A 13,136-nucleotide genomic window follows, 5' to 3' on the forward strand; every position below is an offset into this window, starting at 1 on the left:
CTGGTTAACTACAAGCAATTTAATCTGACCTTTGTGGTGAGTAAACCTTTTGGTAGTACCTGTAATGGAATTGCTAATAAAACAGAATGTTCTTTCTGGGATCTAATTAATTACAGCATGGTTTTTACCAGAGGTAAGTATTATCAGACATCTGATAAATTTCTTTCACTGGCCAGATAGTTCAATTAAGGAAGAATGCTAGACGTGGTTCAAGGTTTATTCAAAACTTGGTATCCCACACATCAAAATGTCTAAGCGGCTTACAATTCTAAAATACATAGGCAAGAGAGAAACTAGAAATTAAGAATAAGAAGGAATAGAGATCAGGGAGGGGTGGAAAAGGAACTCCATTACCAAACAGTAAAGAAAGTAAAGATGAGTTCAAAGGGATTAGGGGGCAAGTCTAGTCTAATCCAACAGACTCAATTGTAGAACAGCGCCTAGCGTATCAAAAAAGCATCCTGAAATAAAAGTTTTAAGATTTATCTTGTGTCAAGGAAGTTTGCGATCTAAGAGATGATGGTAATGCATGCCATATGTAGGGACCAGTAACACCAAAAGATGCTGTTGGCCTTAATGAAGGGCATGCACATGAGCATATGGCGTTAACAGTCTTGCTAAAAAGAGAGAGGATCCAAAATTTGTTTTGAAGACCAAAAGGAGAATTTTATAGGTAATATGACATGTGAGCGGTAGCCAATGTGCATTTTAGGTAGAGGTGTGACATAATCAAACTTATGTGAACCTGAAATTAATTTGAGGTGTTTTGTATCCTTTGTAAACACCATATATCTTTAGATCTCATGCCTTTATAAAGTGGTATACTTTTGACACAATCCTGTATAGGTAACTAATAAATGGAGCCACTATGCTATGGGCCCTAGAAATGGATTGAGTGGGAGGATGTCAAAGCATTGTGATAAATGGAGATCATCAAGGTAAGGGACATTACCAGTGGGATGCTGCAGGGATTGGCCCTTTGGTTTTTCAACAATATTGTGGAAGGACTGTCAGGAAACATTTGCCTCTCTGCAGAAGTAAAATCTGCAACTGGGTAGACAACCCCTGATATGGGTAACAGAAGAAGAGATCTACTGACTTAACGAATGGTCTAGAATTTGGCAGTTACAATTTAATGCTAAAAAGTGCAGGGTCATGAATTTCGGCTGCAAATCCCAAGGAAGAAAGAGTACGAGGTGTGCATGCAAGAATAGCAGGATCTGGAAGTGATCCTATTTTGATGATTTTACAGGTAGAAAAAATGGCGGCAGAAGGATGATTGGGTGCACATGCACAGAGAAGAATGACCAGCAAGAAAAAGGAGGTAATAGTGCTTCTGTATAAAAATTTCTGGTGATATCTCATTTGGGGCAACTCTGGAGACTTCACCTTCAAAAGGATATATACCAGAGATGAGTTAGTCAAAGGGCAGCCATAAAAATGATCCGTGGTCATTAGAAGAAAATACAGGATAGATTTAAAGATATGTAATCTGGAGGAGATACATTTAAACTTGTCTATCTCCATAATATAAATGTGCATTAGGCACCTGGCTTTGTTCAACTGTAAGCAAGCTCTGGAACAAGGAGTCATAACATGAGGGTGAAAGGAGGAGGGGAAGTAATCAAAGGAAATATTTCTTAGAGAAATGGCCTTCCAGCAGAGAGAGTAGAAATGGACAGTATTCGAATTCAAGTGAGCCTAGCATGGGACAAGCTCAGATAATCTTAAAAGCTATGGTACTGAGGCATGGCATCAATATTTCAGCACTGTACAAAATTATGTTAAGTCTCCACTAAGCCTTAATCCTCATGGACCATGACAGACCACTGTGTGCGAGACTGACATCATACTCCCTGGATCAGGAACTACTTGGGAGTTGGTGACTTTACCTGCTCTTTTTCCCCTCATGATAGTTTTTTGCTGCCATTGTCAGTTTTAGTTTCCTAATGAAGTGGGCCCTTAGCAATGTACTGCCGTAGTTATATTTTCTTCATCATGGTTTATCTGAGGCAGAGCAGGCAATCTTGTGACTGTAATTTTATGCTCTTTTTCCTCTTATAAATTAAACAGTTCGAAAGCTGCTTTGTCCTTGGACACTGTCACGAAATGCCTAGCCACCCACCTGGGGTTAAACCCATGACCACTTAGAGGGTCCATCCCAACATAGCTCAGGTCAGCCTGCACCTACTGCTTGTGCTCTAGACTAACACCTTCCTCCCGCTGACTGGTCACAACCGCCTCTGGGCAAGTCTCCCGCTCTCAAATTATCCTCAGTGATTTCTAGGTTACTACAGCCACACTCCCAGTGGTCCCACAGTTCCCAGAAAGCACTCACAGACAACACACAAACCACCAGGATTCTTTATCAGTCCAGACAAACAGGGAGAACAATTATGTTTATTCTCTTAAAATATTGAACAGTGGAACAAAATAGTGAAAATAGCAAACAACAGGTAACTGAAATATGGATCAATTATAACTAACTAAACATCTGTAACTGTCTAAACAGTACCTGGGAAGATCAGGACATACAATTCATCAAGCCTCAGCAAAGAGATCTGTCTCTTTTTTTCTCCCGGGCAAAGACTGAAGCAACAACTGCTAGTAATTTCAAACTTCAGGCCAATCATAGCCCAATCAACAAGTTTTAAAAGTATACTGCTCATAGTACTGTAGATTCACTTCTTCACTAAGTGAAACAAAAAGAGGGCAGGCACTTTTTCTACAACAGCTTTAACATAAAACATGCACCACCTGCTGGCCAAACTAGAGAAATGCACTTCAAGAGTTAATAAAGGCAATTTTACAGGTTTACAACACAGTTGTCACAGACAGCTTAAACAGGTGAGCAAAGTTTGGCTTAATGGCTCAGATATGGAAAAAAAAAATAAAGGAGCCTTTTTTTTTTTTAAAGGAAATAATTAGACAGGAAAAGTAAAATCCCATTAAGTCCCTGAGGCGAGAACAATCTGAAAACATGTCTGTTTGGACAAGTAGGAAAAGATCAGAGACTACTCCATAACAGCATGCTGCGCAGAAAGGTACACCCACACATTTTCTAGTTGAAGCTCAGAGAGCTGCTGGGCTCCATACTGTCAGATGATATAACCTGCTTGTATGGCTGCTTCATCCTCTTTGATGAAAGAAAAGAAACTTTGCTTTCTCTGCAAATTTTAAAACCAGTTTGCTTCACTCAGGGGCCCTTTTACAAAGGTGCACTGAAAAATGGCCTGTGGTTGTATAAACGCGTGTTTTGGGCACGCGCAGAATCATTTTCCAGCGAACCTGTAAAAAAAAAAAATGCCTTTTTAAAATTTTTGCCAAAAATGGATGTGCGGCAAAATTAAAATTGCAGCACATCCATTTTGGGTCCGAGACCTTACCGCCAGCCACTGACCTAGCGGTAAGGTCTCACGCAGTAACCGGGTGGTAATGTCTATGCACGCAGAACGACGATTACTGCCCAAGTGCCAGAAAATAAAAATTTTCCGGCACGTCTAGCAGACGCATCAAAAATGAAATTACCGCAAGGGCCACGCATTAGCCAGGCAGTAACTCTAAATAGACGCGTGTTGGTGCCTATGCGGCTTTGTAAAAGGGCCCCTCAGAGTTGTTGGCCCTTTGCTTAGCAATAGCAGAAATATACTGTAGCATGCTACAAATTGTGCTATAAATGAAATTCAAGTTAATTACTTACCAAGTTTTATACTCCCAGTTGTTTTTAAGTTCTGTAAAAACAAGATGCACTAGTTACATATTTGTATCTTGTTAATATCATTACAGCGTACCTACAAAAAATATTTGAACACACCATGCTCAGAGAAAGCAATCTCCATCACAAACTGCCATTGATGTTAACCACTCATTCATGGGTACCACTATCCTGCATATCCTCTAAGAATAAATCTTTCATCTAAAGGATAAGTGTGAGCCATTATCCTCAAACCTTTCATCTAATAGGCATGAGTCATTTTTGTTTAAATTTTTAGAACAAAGTTGTATTTAGAATGAACTTTATTTTAGAAATATGATTTTCATTTGTCCAATGCATTTAGTAATTCAGAATGTTAGTCATTCTGAAACTAAATTCCAATTCTGCTACATCAGTAGTGCAAACATGTTATCAAGAGAATCAAACCTACTGGTTTCAATTTATATGTATTCTGATGTAACAGAAATCACATTCCTTATGAAGGCAATTGTGGCACTATTTCAAACATGATTGCTCCTAGTGTTTTAGAGGAATTTAGGTCCTGAGGGTTTTGACATCTTCCATAAACTTTCTTTTTTTGTTACATTTGTACCCCGCGCTTTCCCACTCATGGCAGGCTCAATGCGGCTTACATGGGGCAATGGAGGGTTAAGTGACTTGCCCAGAGTCACAAGGAGCTGCCTGTGCCTGAAGTGGGAATCAAACTCAGTTCCTCAGGACCAAAGTCCACCACCCTAACCACTAGGCCACTCCTCCACTGTTGCTACTATTTGAGATTCTACAAGGAATGTTGCTATTCCACTAGCAACATTCCACCACCCTAACCACTAGGCCACTCCTCCACTGTTGCTACTATTTGAGATTCTACATGGAATGTTGCTATTCCACTAGCAACATTCCATGTAGAAGTCGGCCCTTGCAGATCACCAATGTGGCCACGCAGGCTTCTACATGGAATGTTGCTAGTGGAATAGCAACATTCCATGTAGAATCTCCAATAGTAGCAACATTCCATGTAGAATCTCCAATAGTATCTATTTTATTGTTGTTACATTTGTACCCTGCGCTCTCTCACTCATGGCTGGCTCAATGCGGCTTACATGGGGCAATGGAGGGTTAAGTGACTTGCCCCAGAGTCACAAGGAGCTGCCTGTGCCTGAAGTGGGAATCGAACTCAGTTCCTCAGGACCAAAGTCCACCACCCTAACCACTAGGCCACTCCTCCACTGTTGCTACTATTTGAGATTCTACATGGAATGTTGCTATTCCACTAGCAACATTCCATGTAGAAGTCGGCCCTTGCAGATCACCAATGTGGCCGCGCAGGCTTCTGCTTCTGTGAGTCTGACGTCCTGCACGTACGTGCAGGACGTCAGACTCACAGAAACAGAAGCCTGCGCAGGCTTCTACATGGAATGTTGCTAGTGGAATAGCAACATTCCATGTAGAATCTCCAATAGTAGCAACATTCCATGTAGAATCTCCAATAGTATCTATTTTATTGTTGTTACATTTGTACCCTGCGCTCTCTCACTCATGGCTGGCTCAATGCGGCTTACATGGGGCAATGGAGGGTTAAAGTGACTTGCCCAGAGTCACAAGGAGCTGCCTGTGCCTGAAGTGGGAATCAAACTCAGTTCCCCAGGACCAAAGTCCACCACCCTAACCACTAGGCCACTCCTCCACTCCACAACTTGGCAGTATGGTTTGTTTTTTAATTCCTAGTGTTGCTTCAGCCCATTTTGTTTACAGGACTATGTCATGTCAGACCACAGTGAAAACAGCTGACTGACCCCAATCATATCTGTTCAGAGAAGGCATGCAGCATTACAGTATTTCAATTTTAGGTCAGTATTTAAAAGATCTGAAAGTAAATGAAGCGGACACTGTGCCAGGAAAGTTTGTACACCAAGTATAGTCATGAGAATTATTTATCACAAGACTTGTTTATCTGAAAAAAGTCTTATGCAACAAAGAAGGTACAATTGTACACCAGGTCTCAAACGCAGAATTGGAAAATAAGAATTTAGAATGTGTGTGTGAAATAAGCCAAAATTCTTTGTTCCTTTAGTAAAACTAAATTATGTCTAACTAAAATCAAATAATTAGGTAACTAGTAAGCCAGCCTAGAGTCAATCTGCACAAATGAGTGAGCTTCCTGTCCATAGAAAGGTCCAAGAAGTTGAGTAATCTTTCCCATAAAGTTAGTGGGAACTCATCATGCGATTATCAAATGGAGGAGTGGCCTAGTGGTTAGGGTGGTGGACTTTGGTCCTGGGGAACTGAGTTAGATTCCCACTTCAGGCACAGGCAGCTCCTTGTGACTCTGGGCAAGTCACTTAACCCTCCATTGCCCCATGTAAGCCGCATTGAGCCTGCCATGAGTGGGAAAGCGCGGGGTACAAATGTAACAAAAATAAAATAGATACTATTGGAGATTCTACATGGAATGTTGCTACTATTGGAGATTCTACATGGAATGTTGCTATTCCACTAGCAACATTCCATGTAGAAGCCTGCGCGGCCACATTGGTTATCAGCAAGGGCCGACTTCTACATGGAATGTTGCTAGAATCTCAAATAGTAGCAACAGTGGAGGAGTGGCCTAGTGGTTAGGGTGGTGGACTTTGGTCCTGAGGAACTGAGTTAAATTCCCACTTCAGGCACAGGCAGCTCCTTGTGACTCTGGGCAAGTCACTTAACCCTCCATTGCCCCATGTAAGCCGCATTGAGCCTGCCATGAGTGGGAAAGTGCGAGGTACAAATGTAACAAAAATCAAATAGATACTATTGGAGATTCTACATGGAATGTTGCTATTCCACTAGCAACATTCCATGTAGAAGCCTGCGCGGCCACATTGGTGATCTGCAAGGGCCGACTCCTACATGGAATGTTGCTAGTAAAATAGCAACATTCCATGTAGAATCTCAAATAGTAGCAACAGTGGAGGAGTGGCCTAGTGGTTAGGGTGGTGGACTTTGGTCCTGGGGAACTGAGGAACTGAGTTCGATTCCCACTTCAGGCACAGGCAGCTCCTTGTGACTAGGCAAGTCACTTAACCCTCTATTGCCCCATGCCGCATTGAGCCTGCCATGAGTGGGAAAGCGTGGGGTACAAATGTAACAAAAATAAATAAATAAATTTCAGAAAACCTATGAAAGTATTTAAGGCCATACATGTGTGGACATAGTTACAGAGCCATTCCTTAACATTCAGGGTTCCATCCATTTACTGTCAGACAGAGGCACATTTTAGATAGAATATCCAAATGAATTGAAACACTAGTAACATTGTAAATGATGGCAGATAAAGACCTGAACGGTCCATCCAGTCTGCCCAACAAGATAAACTCATTTAACATGCTATGCGATACTTTATACCAGAGTTTGATTTGTCCTTGCCATTCTCAGGGCACAGACCGTATTTTATAATAGGATCTGTCACTGTAGATTCTAAATACATTCAGGAATGGATATGCATACATTGGTTACATAAGGTGAACATCTATTTTAGAAGCATGAAAATCAATGGTGTTAACAGCACCATAAATCTGTATGTGCCAGCATATACACGTGTATGTCAGCCATTTTAAAAACATACTATTTTCCAATGCTGTCATAGTGCCCAATATCCTTTGCCAGTACCGCTTTGGGTGTGGGTAGAATAAACACAGAGATAAAGGGTACAGCCAACCTTAATCCCGGAGCACTGCACTAAACAATTTTCTGTAACTTAGATGTCCTCAGGAGCAAGTGCAAATCTCGATATAGATGTTGGCAGACAAACATGCATTTCTCTTCTGAAACGGGAAATGCATATCTATCTTTTTGCCCTAGTTCTGCCCAAAACATTCCCAGATCACTCACCATATACATGTATTTACATTTTGAACCTGTATATCCCAGCTTTCTAAAAAAAATTGGAATTTAGGGGTGTATGCAATATACACATCTAATTATCATCCGTCTTCAAATGAAAAAGAGCTTAAGGCTATAGACACTTTACACAGGAGAAATCAATCTGCCAAAATCAAGGAACGCGTCACTTTTAAAGTATGCACATTAGTCCACAAAATCATCCCAGAAACGCCAAAAGATCATCCCGAACCTTCCTCAACCTCCACTTCCCCAATTGCAAGGGCTTGAAATACAAGACGCTACACACGTCAACCTTTTCTCACATGAGCACGCAGTTTTGGAATACACTGCCGCGCAACTTAAGAACGATCCACGAGCAAGCTTCCTTCCGCAGATTATTGAAGACCCATCTTTTTGAAAAAATTTACGGAAAGAGCCAAAACATATAAAATCCACACTTACTGTTTATTAATGCACTATAAATCCACTTCTGAACTCTCATCCCCCGTAATCCTACATCATTCATACCTTTACTCACAGAAATATGTATACCATATGTCTTTATGCCTTAGTATTGCCCTTTAAGCTCCCATTGTCTCCTTCCAATGTTCAATGTGTGTGTTCCATTGTTGCACTCCTTAACGACATTTCGATTGTCTCGCATAATTCTGCACAATGTAATCCAAAACCAATCTGTAACAAATTGTACTTCCATCATTCATTTCTTATTGTAAGCCACACTGAACCCGCAAAAAGGTGGGAAAATGTGGGATACAAATGCAATAAATAAATAAATAAAAATCTCAAAAGCAAACCAGGGAATCATCCACAAATTCATAACCACCACCAGACTAAAGATACACAGGCCTCTCTCACTATATGTGAGGGTTGACGCATCCATCAGGAAAAAAAAAGAAAGAACAGTGATCATAGGAATATAGCTAAAACCCACTACACTCTAAAGACAGCATTGAAGACGTGACTTTTTGCCCCATACCAATGGGTTTCAGCAAATCTGTTCTCCTTGATTCTCTCAGCAGAACGGCAGCTAGCTTTTTTTCTGTCTCCCTTTGTCTGGTGTTTCTACCATGCAGAAGACTTTTTGTATTGATGTTCCCTGCACGGTACATTAATTGCTATTGTATGCTATATCTGTATACTACATATATACATATTATAATGTACTATGCCATACTTTGTATTCTTATTTGAATACTTTACTGCTGTAATTGTTCTATTGCTAAAGTTTGATTTATTCTGACCACTTGAGTGAATTCTTTCAAAAACGCTTAAATAAATCCTAAAAAATAAATAAAATATATTTTGAATGGCTGTATTTGATGACCTTATACAGTGTAGTTATTTATTTGTGCACTGCCTCAACCTCATAAGTACAGTAGGAAATCTGTATCATGTTTCTTAGAAATGTTATAATTCAAATAAAATGTTGGTTACTGAGGACAGATCTGGTACAAATATAAATGCACAAGGATACACATTTCTGTATGTATACATTTGGCTTGAATAGTACGACAGAGACCCATTTTAGAAATACCAACCACTAACTTGTCCACTTTGCACGGAAATTCATAATTTAAGTTTCTAAGACTTACAGAAGATGGCATCTGTTCAGACGGATTCAAATCTTGCAACAATGACCATTCTGCAGTCCTTGATTTGGATGAAGGTGGGTCTAAAGGCAATAAAATGTAAAATTAAAATAAAATGTAAATTTATTCATTCTAACTCTGTTGCATACAGAGGAGTCTCTTGCAAGCTATTTGAAAGCCATTTTCTGTGTAAGCATGAACGCACAGATAAATGAGCATGACCACACAGTAAATAGTTTTTGAATCAAATTTGTATATGCGTGAATATGTCATGTGAAGGTTATGTCTGTATATGTGATCAAGAGAAGAGAAACTGTGTAAAAGAAGATTGGATTTTATGCATGTGTGAGAAAACCTTTACTCCCTCTACCATCTTTCCAGAAGAGAGGAAGGGAAGCAGCCTGAGCAGGCACCCATTTGCCTCCCTTGCTGTGAGCCATGAAACTTAAAAAGGCCAATGATTTCCATCCATGTCTTCAGCTTACATACACAATTTTCCAGAGAAACAAAAATTATGTACTAAAGATGAAGAAATACAGAACAAAGAAGAACTGGAATCACTGAAAAACAAAAGGTTAGAGTCTTATATTGCACCAATATAATCACTAATATACCAAGTACAATATATTTGTATATAAATACTTCAGCACGGTCTTTTTTTTTGGACAAGTTACTTATGTTTCTTTTAATAAGGTGCCTTTTTACATTTCCTTTGGATAAATAATTTAAATTATTTTTTTAATTGTTTAATTTGACTTTAAATATTTTTTTTCTTGATTTCCCAGTATTTTTTTTTTAATTTATAGAAACACAATTGCTTCAATTCTCCTAAACTAATTATGCCAATCATTAAAGATTAGTTCAACTTTCAAAATCTGCCTAAATGAAATTTGAGGGAACCATCACGAAAACAAAAAATACTGACACTCACTCTGTTCATTTGCTACTTCAAACGATTCTGGTGTTCTTTCTGGTAGAGGTGGCGGTGAATCTTCATTAACACTAAAATCTAAACCAGATACACATAAGATGGAAAATGAAATTTAAGCCATTAAATGGAACAAAAAACTGTAAAGAAATATTCAGTTCTACAGATTCACTTGTTTCATGGCAGATATGTTCTACTTAAAAGTATTTTATTCCAAAAGTATGGCTTTCCATCTTAATATTACCAGTTCAAATTTTTCTCATTGGCATTGGTCAAAAAAACATCACCTTTAAAACAGTTTATGACCTATGTAAAACGAATTCAGTACCATTTTAAAAGGGGTAAAAATGTCTACTGGGTACTATTAGTATTGCTGGCTAAGCTGAATGCTCTAGGAAAGACATGAAAATGAAAATTTCATCCCTGACAAATGGTCCCCTTGGAAGACCGTTCAGGAAAACATACATTGCTGTGTTCAATGCCACATGCATTCTCTCAACTCCAATGTAAATCTAAGGTACACAATGCAAACACCTCACTAGGATTATGTTCACTATATTTTGTGTATGCCTGTGGCCGAAACACAGTACTGTGTCGAGTCATCGAATAAAGTGGTACCTTGTAGACCTGTATCCCGTTTCCCTGGAGTCATTGGTCCACTTCCCACTCCCCTTATACTACTTGTATAATCCGTCTGCACTATGTTAACAGAAAGATTCTACAGAGCAGACCCAACAATTCATATTTTCAAAATTTTTGCTGAATGTTTTTAGGCCAGATCATACGTAGTGGTGTGCAATATGTTCTATTGTAATGTTTCTTTTTATACTGTGTGCGCGCAAAAATAGTAAAAAAAATTGTAGGGGATATTTATGTAAGACCTTTCTGTATATATTTCTGAATATTGTTTGTATGCTGATCACTCAACCGTCCCCATGCTCTTTTCAAAGTCTTGACTACTGCCCTCGACTATTCAACTAGATTCTGACCATTCTACCTTTAGAAATGTTGGCAGCCACAAGCCAAAACATCTTCCCTTTGCACCTTGCTTAACCCTGAGTTCCCTGCTTCTCTCCCCCATCGTTGCCCTTTTCCCCACTACCTACTCCCCTTGTCCCCTCCTCCACCTCTCCCATTCCTCTTTCCCTCCCCCCCCCTCACCATTCCCTTCCTCAGTGTGGTCCTCTTTTAACCTTCCCACTGCTGTATCCCTGGCCAAAACCTCTTTGTGTCCCTCTTCCCCATCCCTTGACCAGCATCACTGATGAAGCGTCTCTCTCACGTTCTGATCCCCCAAGTACTTCTGCTGCTTTCAGCCTCCTTAGCCACTGGCACTGTCCTCTCAATTTGGAAACATGCACTGGTTCGTTCGCTCCTTAAGAAACCACACCTCGACCTTTCTGATCCTTCCAACTTCTGCCCTATTTCTAATCAGCCTTTTCTTACTAAGGTCATAGGAAAATTGGTTCATTCATAATCGGTTCAATATATTGAAAGTGCTAATGTTCTGCACCCATATTAGTCCAATTTTCGCCACTATCACAGCACTCAAACACTTCTAGTAGCACTTCATGATCACCACTGCTCTGTCATTATAGTCTCTCTTGATTTGTCCTCCGCTTTCGATTTGATAGATCATGTACTTCTTCTCAGTCATCTTGCATCCATTAGGATATTGGGTACTGTTCTTTCATGGTTCGGTAGTTATTTTTCCAATTGTTTATATCAACGTTCTTTTAATCGCACTTCCACAGCCTCCCTCCCAGTCTTCTGGCATTCCCCAGGGCTCCATCCTCTCTCCGGCTCTAATATTTTTCTCTCTTCATTACTCACAATTGTCCAAGACCATGGGTGCGTGCACCCCTTTCTGTTACACAAAAGCTATTCAAATATTCTGTACAGTCTCCAACTCCACTTCTGTCACTTGACTAAACACCTGTCTTTCCCAAGTTTCTCTATGGCTTAAATCCAATCTCTGCTTCCCATTGCTTCACTCCACCCTCTTATCCTGACACTTGTCATTTCACACCTTGACCACTGTAACTTTGTGCTGGTCTTCCATTACTTTCACTAAAATGCTTCCGTGTTCAATCCACTGCTGTCAAGCTACTGTAAAAACGCCCGCAGATTTGACATCACTCCCCTTCTCTGCTTTAAATACTGGTTTCTCTTACCTGCTCGAATACAGTTTAAAATTCTCGCATTTGTCTTCAAATCCAGACTTCCCTCCTATCTCCACAACCTTTTCATTCCCTGCAAACCCTTATGTTTCCCTTGCTTTGCAGACCATATCCTTTTGACCCTTCCCACGCAGATCCAACTTTCAGCTATCTAGGCCCCAAACTATGGAACAATCTCCCACTCACTGTACATAATCATTTCCCGCATTCCAAAAAAAAGTCTTAAACCTTTCTCCATGACTTTCTCCTCCTCCTTTTTGATTCCTTGACCTATTTTTCCTCCTGATCTATTCTTTTCCTCTACCTGGACCTTTGTTTTTATGCATTGTTAATCTCTTCATGCCTTTTTTGTAGGCCACAGCAGTATATCAAATATGCTGAAATAAAGATAGGCATTTTCTGATTATAATATTTACTTGCAAGCGATTGCATGCCATTACATATGATCCTGCCTAAAATCATTCAAATTGCTTTGAAAATATTAAGTTATTTTGGGGTATCCTTTACTTATAGACTATTAAGAGGTGTACTACTGCTGATTTAGCTTCCTATAATGTAGCAAGAATAAAACGTAATATACATTAATATTTGGCATATATAGGCACTTCCAAATTTGCTGAAAGGAATGCAGTTTTTCATACACACACACATATATATATATATACATATATATACAAAATCCCCCCTCAGAGTTCTGAAGCTCACTCCATCTGTGGCAGTGAAGCCCTGAACTCCTGTCCTCCTGGTAGGCTAGGCTACTATTGGGACTACTCACCCTCAGTACTCAGCCACGCCCATCTGCTCCCTATAAAACTCACCCTCAACGTTCTATTGGCTTCTGACGT

At 39.8% G+C, this 13,136-nt stretch overlaps 1 protein-coding gene across 1 annotated transcript in view; it reads right to left on the reverse strand.

Moving 5' to 3' along the window:
• Window positions 1-13,136, reverse strand: part of PTPN12 (protein tyrosine phosphatase non-receptor type 12) — a 95,489-nt gene that overhangs the window by 19,560 nt on the left and 62,793 nt on the right. Inside the window, 3 exon segments of the mRNA XM_030216573.1 lie at window positions 3,701-3,731; window positions 9,187-9,266; window positions 10,115-10,192. Coding sequence (XP_030072433.1) covers window positions 3,701-3,731; window positions 9,187-9,266; window positions 10,115-10,192 — 189 coding nt within the window.

Source organism: Microcaecilia unicolor, chromosome 10, assembly GCF_901765095.1.
Source record: "Microcaecilia unicolor chromosome 10, aMicUni1.1, whole genome shotgun sequence".
Taxonomy (NCBI): Eukaryota; Metazoa; Chordata; class Amphibia; order Gymnophiona; family Siphonopidae; genus Microcaecilia; species Microcaecilia unicolor.